The 11,461-nt window shown below is 38.0% G+C and overlaps 1 protein-coding gene across 1 annotated transcript; it reads right to left on the bottom strand.

Moving 5' to 3' along the window:
- Positions 1-330: 330 nt before the first annotated feature.
- On the bottom strand, positions 331-9,367 carry LOC104492803 (plakophilin-2-like; the record flags this gene model as incomplete). The annotated part of the gene is made up of 3 exons (XM_010135401.1): positions 9,260-9,367; positions 6,308-7,002; positions 331-469 (listed from the first exon to the last, which is right to left on the bottom strand). Coding segments are annotated over exons 1-3 (903 nt in total), but the record flags the coding sequence as incomplete, so codon positions are not given.
- Positions 9,368-11,461: the final 2,094 nt, after the last annotated feature.

The raw sequence follows: 11,461 nt of genomic DNA, 5'->3' as shown, positions 1-11,461 counted from the left end.
GCCAGCTGGATTTAGCTCCGTTCACCACCGGTCATAAACCTCTGTAATTACAGATGGTTTGGGTGAAATTTTACCCTGTATTTCTACACCTCCTATAACAAAATGCTAAGAACAAATTTTTTGCTAGTATAGACCAGTGTCATTCCATGGATTTAGAAGAATCTGCAACAAAAAGCATCAGCGTCTTTTAGGAAAAATATTCAACATGAGTATCCTACAACGTTTCTTGGAGTGTCTTTTTTTTTTTCCCCGTGTTGGCACAGAGTACCATACAGTATAGAAAGCTATTTGCCCTACCTGACTGTAACTGCCGTGAAAATAATTACTTACTTTTCTTCTGGCATCTGCTTTCTGGAAGCACTCATGCTGTATGAAAGTCACTGCAGCAAGAATCCTAGGTGTGGACTGTGTATTTTCACTCTTCAGTATGCTCACTGCCCGCTCCAGAGTCATGTCCCCTTCTAGGCTCCTTAAAAGTATAGGCAGAAGAAAAGTAGCCTCTGAAATTTCTTGCAATATCAGGATTATCATATTTTCAAGTAATTTTATCTTTTCTCAGAAAATTATTCCCTTTCCAGTAGCAAAAAATATTAGAAAAGCTTTAAGAGATGTTAATATTCTGGGGGGAAAGAAACTCATAAATGGAAGTGTTGCAATGATGACAGGTTCTGGACAAAGCAAGTCATTCTTCATATTATAAAAATGAAACGAAAACATAAGTGGATGAAGGACTAAGATCCAAAGAAGGTCATAGCCAAATTAGAGTGTCTTTTACTGATTATGAAGATAACGATGTTTTTCTCAGTAATGTGGTGATCCCTTTCTTTGCATTTGTTTTCACACCTTTCTGCAGTGTCTCCGTTCCCAGACTACATATATGCAGGGCTCAGTAGCTGCTTTTCTCAAGCTTTTAGAAGTTGTTCTTGTTTGAAATAGATCGGCAAAGCTTTTTTTCAGGTGGGACAAAAAGCCTTCACTACTCATTAAATTGAATACGTATACTGCTTGTGGTAGGATTAAAAATATGCACAGCTATTTTCCTCTCAACTTCCAGCATGTTTGCTCTTAATTTGTGCTAATTGTGTTAGACAACCGTATAAAAAATTGAAGAGGTCACAAGACCCATTTTTCCCCCAGTAAATGGAACATAAAACAACTGGCACAATCAGGTGCATTAGCTCTGGGGCAGGTGGACATGTTCCCCAGCCTTTTTGTTTACTTTTGGTTTCAAATACTCTCCACCTAGAGAAAGAAACAATGTAGTGGTTGCAGAGGGGTGGGGGGTATGGGGGAATACCATGAGTATTCTAATTTTTTTTGTTTTAAACCAAATGATTTTGTAGAACCAGATCACAGGCTGGCCAGGCAGGGATGAGAGGGCAGTCTGTGAACCACAGTGAAACAAGTAGTCATTGGCAATAACTTCCTACTTCAGAGCTACCAGCATTAGAATTGTTTACTTGATAATCATCTCAGTAAGTGCATCTAAAATTAGAAATTTTGACACAATTACTTTTTATGTTAAAACAGGTGCCTGGGAAGTAAGTTGGCTTAAATTGAACTTTTGATTTTCTTCTTTTAACCAAGCAGAAATATTAAATAATAAACTATGTGCAGAAAAGTGAAATAGGAAATGTTTTCATACTGAGAAAAGGAACATTTCTAAAGCATGTGTTTGTGGATTGCACCAGGAGTTGTTCAGTTCTTCAGCTCTAGGACTGTCTCAGTAATGGACTGGCTGGAACAAAAGAGCCTGGAAGTCCAGGCTTACCCAGAATGGGCTGTGGAGGAGCAAGGTAGACAAACCATGCAGAAATCAGGCAGATTTCTTATAGACAATCTCACTATAAATGCATTGAAAATCAACTCTTTTCCCCAAAATATTTATGATGACGTCATGAGCTCTGAGACAAAAATGGACTTTTTTTGGCATTTTATTTTTGCCAGCTACACTGTAAATCAACATCTGCTGCTTGCTTTCATAAGGCAAAAGACAGTATGGCTCCAAGGACATGTCCGAGAAATTAACAGTCCTGATGTACCTGTTGCAAATGCAATTATCCTCCCATACCCCGAGGTTTCCACCTGCCTTTATACTTCCCTTTGGTATAAGTCATGTTATTTCTTGCCTTCTCCCCTCCTCTGAGTCAGTGTTTTAAGCAAACGTGCTATGTCTACAGGTGCTGAGGCATGCGTGTGCATGGCCAAGATGAAATGGACAGCATGTTGAGGATGTCAATGGAGAAGTTAAATCAAAGTGAAATTAGACAGAACTGTGGTTACTATCTCTAGTGCCCCAGGCTCTGGTCTGGCAGTGCTTAGAGCTTCCAGGTTTTCAGAGTTTACTTCAGCCTGGATTTCAAACAAAGTCGCTACTACGTTACTCTAAGTTGCAAGTCAGATGTACTGATCAGAAACCTGCTTAAAAAACTGCCACTGAGGAATGAAAGAAGCCAGATCATATTTCTTCTTCACTCTAAGTAGAACAGAAAAACAGGCTTTTTACGTTTGGGTTTTAGTCAGATTTGTTAAATCAACAAGGTTTTTGTGACCATGTTATGTATGTGCACATGTGAGCATGCCTATCTGCCTGTTAGTCACTGCACTAACTTTGGAGCTCTATGACCAAATTCAGTCATCTTCTATCGAGCGGCAGAATCTCTGATTAACTGTGAGTCATTTCAGTGACTAACAGAAAAGAAGGACTCTACCCAAGGACTTTCCAAGGTCAAGATTGCTGCATGAGCTAATCCCTCATGGAACACCAGAGAATATATATGGGAACTCAGCCTCAAGATGCCAAGAATGTCCTAGAGTAGTAAAGGTCCATCAGCAGTCACTGCCAGACTGAGACAAACACATGTACAGCTAGAGACCAGGTTTCTAAGTGCTGGGTGTGAAGATCTGCATTGAGACTGAGAGCAACCCATCACTGACCAGAGTTATCCCTTCAGGCTGATACTCTTTCATATGCAGTGGTCAAAACCTTTCTCTGATTATTGTGTACTGCCAAACTAGGATCGCTCTTCACTGCATAAAAATAGCATTCACGAACATTTTATCTGACATTAATAAAGGATGCAACATAATCTTTGGCCTTCAATGGTATTGATAAAGTTGCACCAGCCTAACTTTTGTCAAAATAGAATTTGGTGCAATGATTCATTCCATCCTACCCTCAAATAATTTATGGGCAAACTTATCCGCCATGTGGCTGATTAGCATGTGTAATGACAACAAAGAGATATTCAGGCAATGGTTGTTAAACAGAACAGTGATTTGACAATTCTGACTGCACCTTAATTGCCAGGATATAGCATTTTTGAGATATATACACTATGTTGCCTAATCATTTTTTGACAGCTCTCAGCACATTTAGAAGTCAGATTCTCTAAGCAGCTGTTTCTCAGACAGCTTCAGATTGAACGTGTCTCTTTCCTAAGCCCTTCATAGAGCATGCTTTTAACTGCTTCACTTCAACAGAACATACAGAAATAGTAGTTCTATATTTTGATTTCATAACAAGAATTAATTCTTCTACAGAAAGTTTGAAAATGGTTTTATATACATTTCAAGTACTACACACAGCTAGTCCACTAGTTCTCTTTAACCTTACACAACTATTTTACATCTTCTTAATTAATATCAGAAAGGCCTAAATTGTTATTTGGAAAAATCAAATTACTCAGAAAACAGGCTTAACATTTCCCCCCCCTTCCATTATTAAGGCACAAACAGGAAAGGGAGCAATATGTCAGATAATACAACTTTAAAATCAAAGAGACTGGGAAATGACAAGAAATGTGAAGGTCTTTACTAACTTCTTAAACTGAGAAGTCTTGTCAGAAGAAATTATTGTACTACTGGTAGAATGACGGACTTAAAGATCTCTAATTTGACAGCAGTGCATAACCCACAGCAAAATGATGCCTATTATGTTTTAAATACTTTATTCTGCATGAAACTGTGCAGTAGCTAGGTGTGGATGAATAGGAATCTACTACAACCAAAACAGGACTTCTGCATCAAGCCCTTCCAGTGGTGAGAACTGCAAGGGGAGTTTATTAAATGTGTATTTTAGATGTCTAAAAAGGGTAATAATGTATGTGGATACCACACACATAAGCATATGTAGCAAATACTGACTTCAGTCAGCTAAAATGGCTATAGTTTCTTGCTCTTTATTTAAGAATTTAGTGGTACAAATCTCCTGTGGAAATGCATCTTACCTGCTGCTTTTTACCAGTCTCTTCACTAATATTGTATTTTACTATTTTATTTTACAGAGACCTTTTAAAACTTTGGTTAGAACAAAGAGCCCCTCACTCTCCCCAAAAAACTAGTTATGAAACTAAAGTAGAACCTAGAATATTTGAAAACCTAAACAAGAGATGCACAAGTAAATTAAATAGACATATTGAGAGAAATTAAATCTGTACACATCTGCAAAAGGAACTTTAGAGGCATTCACAACATTTCTAATTGTTTTCCTCTGTAATTTCCAGCTAAAGCTGAACTTAAAAACTGGCAATTAAGGAATTATATTGTAAAAAATATTTCTATTAGGTCACAAATCTTTCACCTGAGTTCAGCATGGTCTCAAGCAAGCCACTTGCACAATGATTGAAGATAGATGTTTACATCTGCAAGTATGAAAAACACTTGGGTTTACGTTTGCGCAGGCAGACAACCAGACTCCAGTGTCTGCACCTGCACAAGAAGAACCAAAACTGCTCCTACACAAAATTAAATATTAAAATTGCTGGCTGTAGCTCAGAAATGCACTCAAGAATGTGCTTCAAATTAAGTAAATGATTAATTCAATGGGATATATGCCTATTTGTAAATAGTCTTTCTGAGAAACAAAGTTCTCTCAGGTACCTATTTTCAACATTATTACTCTCAATTCTTTAGCTGTTGTGATCTCTCAGCTGTTTTCTTCTGGACCTACTTGCTATAAAGACTGAATACTCAAGAGTCATATCATTAATACCAGGTATCTCAACTCCTGAATCACCCAGAATTGAAAATTTTGATCCAGATCAGATGTGGGCACAAGACTGTATATGTTTGTAAATCATATCACATAAGTTATAACAGATGACATGTAGTTGACAACAGAAAATACCTGATCTGTACGTAGCAGTGATATCAGATGGTGCCTCATCTCACACAGTAGCAAATTTAGAAAAAGAAGAAAGGTGGCCTTCAGAAAAAAGAATTTAACAGCTACACAGTTACGGAAAAGAGACATTTCTTAGTAACACTATTGTAAATGGCACCATGATTAAGAAACATAAGAAACCTTGGGATCCTGTTCGGATTATGAACAACAGCAAAACCCACAGTAAACAGTGCAAGTAACCATCTCCCGGTTTGTTCTGTCCATGAACCTTAAGACTCTGGAAACACTCAGAATTATTCTAAAATGCTAAAATATTCACTCCTGGGGGGAATTTCAGAACTGATAAGTTTCCTCTTTTGAAAATGGAATTGATTTTGGACATTCTGAGATCTTCTCTGGAAGGGAGCTTGGTGGGGGGTGGGGTGGGGTGAGGGGGGTGAGGGATGTGGAAGTAATACTGAAAAAAAAAAAAAAGAATGCTTCTAAGATTTTAAGCAATTTTCATGAAGTCTGAAGGCAGCTTTGGGAATTTCTTCCATGGAGCTAACAGGGCTTGAAATTAAGATAGTGTCCTCAGAGCATGTAGGATCTCACGGTAGTGAGAAGCTCTGTGGTCTTGAAGATTCAAAGCAGTTTATATTTATTCTAGGTACAGATGGTGCTACAGAGCTCAGAGAAATTTCTGGCTGTGTTTTAACTGAAGTTTATAAAAACTAAAAAGTTTCCTTGAAACCATGAAGGATTTTTAACTAGAAATTGTCAATTTGACAAAAGCTGCTTCACTGGTAGATTTCTGACCTATTCTTGTGAAAACTAGTGCTGAAATCATCTGGTTTCTTATAAGCACAAAATCTGTCAATACATTACTGCCTATTGTGACTTAAGCTGTAAATCAGTCAGCAACTACTTAGGTCTCCTTATAAAATTGGTTAACTCTTGGTAAAAATGTCCCAAAAGCTGAGCAGGAGGTGTGGATCCTGCAGTACGTACATACACATACATTTTTTTCTCCCTTTCCTCTGTTGCAGTGGAGGTGGATTTTTAAAAGCAAAACAAAGCTCTGCATCCTCTGCATCTCATACACTGTGTTGACTGCTGTCAGTTTACTTTCTCTTTTTAAACAAACAGGTTCCTTTCAGCTGTGACACTCCAGAACCAAAGCAAGTCCTGCATTGTGCTTACCCTAGCTGAGATCCATTGATGGTGACCTGTTCACTCTGCAGGAAACCATTTCTCCCTGCTGCTGCCACAGCAGCCGTCAATGGCATCCTCTTTCCATCTGTTTCTGCAGTGACACTGGTTATCGAAGCTGGCTGGGAAGCTTCCTTCCTGGCCTGTGTGCTTCTGAAAGTAGTTTGGTACCAGCTGGACCTTAAAGATTGCCTGTTCTGAGACCCCAAACGGGAAGCAGTTGGTGATCTCACTTGTCCCATTGCACTGCCCGAGGTCAGATAGTTCTCTTTTTCCAAAAGGTCAGTCATACTACGACTGTTGCCTGCTTGATGGTACAGAGGTCCAATGGGGCTGGGGTAGACACCATCAAGGATGGCATCATTCATAGCACCCATCTGGGATTGTCTCTTAAAGGAGCGTCCCCTGTTCACTGAATCACGGAGAGTGTAACCAACAATCTCAGACCGAGCATATCTTGGTGGGACAGTCCCGTTGGATCTCCTGATATCTCCATGCCTCATGGAGAATCCAGTTGAAATCCCTCTGTCATAGTGAAAATCATTGGACACATATGCCAATCTTTCAGGACTTTGTTGGGGTGAAACCTCTAGTCTCTTCAGAGGCTGCCTTTGAGCTCTGTCTTCCATTGTCTTGTAAGAAATCCTTGTCCCCCAGCCATTTGTATAAAAGGATGGCGAGGCCACCTGTTCAAGGGTGCATAAAAGAACAGGAGTCACAGTAAGATCACAGCATTTAGGATTAATAGCAAAGAAACCAAATCAAAAAAGTAATCACAAAAATTCAAATAAGTGCATAAGTCAGTTATGTCTGCTAGTGAATGGTCTGCTTATTAATGGAGATTTCAGCTTCAGTTTGAAACTCCTAAGGGATTAACACCCACATTTGCTACTAAAATTAAAATCAAGGCTGATCATGAGACTGAAGAAAATTAATCAGTCAGATATTAAAATATTGTACTAGTGTTCACATATTGCTATTAACCTTATTAATATAAGGTTATTTAGACCTCCTGTTCACTTTGTGGTAGAATCTATTAAGAAGAGATAGTCCTTCCCTGGTTTATCTAACCTCTTAAAAGTGAAAGAGATTACACAATATTCCAAGAAGATCTCTTTTCTAAACTCAACAATCCCATTCCCTTCAACCCGTCTTTGTAGGATGTGTCTTCAAGATTCTAACTGCTTAGGTGCCATTTGGGAGCTCTCCAATTTTTCTGCTTTTTTCTTATGCTCTAAGTTGGACATCCTTCCAGAACTAAACCAACTTGGGAGGCTGTCTGGCTTTGAAATAAAGGAGTCATGGCCCAATCTTTTTAAATCAGTAAACATAGTGGCATCCAGCCGTAAATCAAAGCCCCATATATTCCAGTTCCATGTTGTATTAAAGTTTTGTAATATTAAAGGCATTTGTTAAGGTAAACTGAGAAGCTTACAGAAGTTATTAATGGAAGGGACAGTGATTAGCAGACAGTTGCCAGACTGAAATCCCTTAATTTCACTGTAGAGGAGTTACTGAGGGTGGTAATCAACTCACAAAAGGAGTAAAGGTTGATGAAACTAGTAGGCTGAGGCAAGGATCATTGGCTACATCTGTTTATCCTACAGAAGCTATGCAAGGATATCTTTATCTTTTGTTTGGGGACAAGAAAATTAATGCTTTTGTGAAATATTAGACCTTGTGGCATTTTCTGGTTTTCACAAAGGTCAAATCGCCTCTCTCTTTTTAATACTTTAGTTTCTTTTTTCCTGGAAAACTAGTATTTTCTTATGGTTCCTATGTCACCTCCAGTTTTCCCCTTGTTGCTATGGAGTGAATGATAGGTGAGAACCGTATTTTCTTATGGTTCCTATGTCACCTCCAGCTTTCCCCTTGTTGCTATGGAGTGAACAATAGGTGAGAACAGAAGATAGGAGGATAGAGAAGGAAATGTGTTTAAGTGAATGGCTCTAGCTCTCCCAATACTGAGCTGCTTCACTAGATAGCCAGAATCTGGGCTATTGCCTTTAATGACAATGAGCCACTCTTGAGTAAACTAAAATAAAAAAGAATTAGCCCCTCCGTATACAGTTATTTATTAAACAAACATTTCTCTTCTCAAGCTGAATTATTTTCAGTTTACTAACATTGGCCACGCAGTGGCATTGCTATTGAGCTACGTGTGGATTTCCAAGTCATAGGATTGCTCCGTCAAATAGGTTCATACTAGTTACGAGCTGTGTCACAAACCCTGCAGAAAACCAATTATTTAACTTAGCATTTAGGCCATGAACCCAATAAAAGTCTGTCAAAGTAAAAAGTGAATTTATGATTAGATAGTTTAGAAACACCACTGTATTGCAAGGACTGTACTGCTGAAATTCTTGTAATGCTAAAACAGGTTACAACAGCATGATTTTAAATGTAAGGAACACTCTACCTGTCCTCATGAAATTAAAGCAATCATCTGTTTTCCTGTGTTTTTGAATGCTTAACATCCTAACCTCTTTCACCATATTCCCAGCTCCTACTCATATAATTTGTTACCCCACAGCTGGGTGAGCAGCAGCATGGCCTCCAGCAGCTTTGAGCTGCAGATGTGCTGACTGACCTGCTGCTTGGTGGGACGGATAAAGATCTGACTTGTTATAGCCTTTGCCTTAGTTAAGGTTAATATAATTTTTCATTTTCTGCCCTAATGCAAATTCTCACAAAAACAACAGGATGGCAAAAAGTACGACCAAGTTTAATTTAGCCACTAGGCTCAGAAGTCACTGCAGCAGGGAAAATGTTAACAGATCTTAGCTGTAGAAGCCTTATTTTCTAGAAATCAGGCTATGAAGAGGAAAGAGGCAAGCAAGTAAAACCTTGAAAAACCATCTACACACAATTATACATGGTAACAAAATGAATAAATGATGTATGCAATCTATTTATTTCTGTTTATTGTCTTCTTTTCCTCACCTGGTTTGACTGGTAATATGAGAAACCATAAGGAGTTCTTGGTGTAAAATCATTTTCAGTAATTCCCATGTTATAGACACGCTCTGGAACACTGGATGCACGGTGCAAACTGCCTGTAACCAAAGACTGATATTAGAAAGATCTTAATAAAACATTGTTATAAAGGACAATTTACAGTACCAGGGAAATGTCCCAGTCTGCACTGCCATTAATATATATAAAAGCTGAAAATCAGACAGGAAAATGATGGAAATATGTGTGCATTCAGTGTATCAAATTCAAAACATGGCGAAGCAAATCTTTCTGAGGATACATGCCATTTTTTCAGTTTCCTATTTATTTTACTTAAGACATATTTTTAGCTTTTAGAAGTCCTATTGTTCATGCACTTATTCAACAAAAAATGCTTTAACAAAGTAAGCTGATACTTTAAATATCCCAGATAATGGCAGATTATTAAGTCCTGACAAAAGCTATCACTGAAAAGCAACTAAGTACACATTTTCCATTGTAATCACTTTGAATATTTATGCACAGTTTACATTGGAGGCTGACTATAACATGTACAGTACACAAGAAATTAAAATATTGCAGCTGTAGGTTATAGTTGAGAAACCTGTGTTGATGTGTATACCTCTGTTACTGTACCACAGAGACGCAATTTTCACAATATATCACTGTAAACAAAGAGCATACACTGAGTATAGAGTGTTTATTTCATAGCTGTCTACCTCAGCTGCTGATGTTTCTTTTCCCTTAGTTCTAGTTTAATAGAATACATTGTATAATATATTGGAGACAATATACTGAGGCAAGTAATGCTTCACTAACCTTCTCAGTGCTTCACCCAAAACGCATGAGAAGTCCACAAACATGCTATGGCTTATGGAGGCACATGGCATATGATGCTGTAAAGTAGGATTGTTTAATGACACTTCAAATCTGCACCTGCAAAGTTCACTAATCCTCCCAATAATGTAGGTGATCCACAGTGTATCTGCTGTGGATTCTTTTTTTGCATGGCCCAGTTTTGAAAATAGAACAGTGCATTGTGATTATTTCTTTCATTAAAATTGCATTCTTCTTTTAATTAAAAACAAACCAACCAACCAAAAAATTCAGGCTGTTTCTTTTTCTGATATTAGGATACAGATACTATGCACTTTCAAAGAAAAAGTGCTTCTATTAAAATTTTTTTTTAAGGCAATAGACACTGCTGAAATAATTATTCATGAGATATCTATTACTATGAGAATCTGCACATAGGAATGTAAATAACACAGACAGGTTTAAAGAGGTGAAACAGAGGTTGAAAGCATGGTATACCTCAAACTGGTCATAAATGGGCCCAGTGTGTGCTGCAGAAGTTTAGGCTGAAGAGATAATAGCAGTCAATAAAGATGTTAATTGGCCATGAGTTTTCAAAACAGCAGATAATACCAGAGATACTACAGAAAAGAAATTTAAAGAACCAATCATTAACTTGGTCAGCCTGCTGAAGTGTCCACTTCTGAAAACAATAGGATTCAAATGCCCATGGGAATTCAGGTGCCAAAAACATGCAAGCCAACTTGGGATTTTTGGAAGCACCCAGTGTACGTGTGCGGAATAGCTGAGGCTTTCAGTTCATGCAGTTAGACTCTGGGCTTCATTAGGTGCACATGGGTATCCCAGGGAACATCAGTATGTACACCTGTATCTTTGAGCCTTAGTGTCCCTAGTTAGCAAAGGATGTAAAATAAACAAAAGACTCAGGGAACAAGAACAATTTATGAATGATTCTCACTAGCACGTTGCTACCTGACTAAGTCCAACTTTGTGTATAGTGCAATATAATATTGTATAAAGCAGTACAATATAATAGTAGACTGCAATAACTTGAGGCCTAATTCAGTCATACTTCACAGTTATTTTTCTTATTTAGTCATACTTTCCGATTCTGTCATTTTGGCCACGTGAGACAGATTTAAACATGTATTCAGTGATTTGTTAAGACACATTCATGGGAACTTTGCATCATGAGAGTGGAATGATGCAGCTTGGTCAAACTCATGATTTGGATTGTAATAATTCCTTTGTGACATTATGAGGTTACCCAATCACACAAGAAAGCACTAAGAGGAAACTGATGTTTTATACTGCAAAAATGATCCTGTCAACGTACGCTGACATCCGAAACCTACGAATTAATATAAATGTCTC

Source organism: Buceros rhinoceros, unplaced genomic scaffold, assembly GCF_000710305.1.
Source record: "Buceros rhinoceros silvestris isolate BGI_N320 unplaced genomic scaffold, ASM71030v1 scaffold6714, whole genome shotgun sequence".
Taxonomy (NCBI): Eukaryota; Metazoa; Chordata; class Aves; order Bucerotiformes; family Bucerotidae; genus Buceros; species Buceros rhinoceros.
This window is presented reverse-complemented; position numbering and strand designations above follow the sequence as displayed.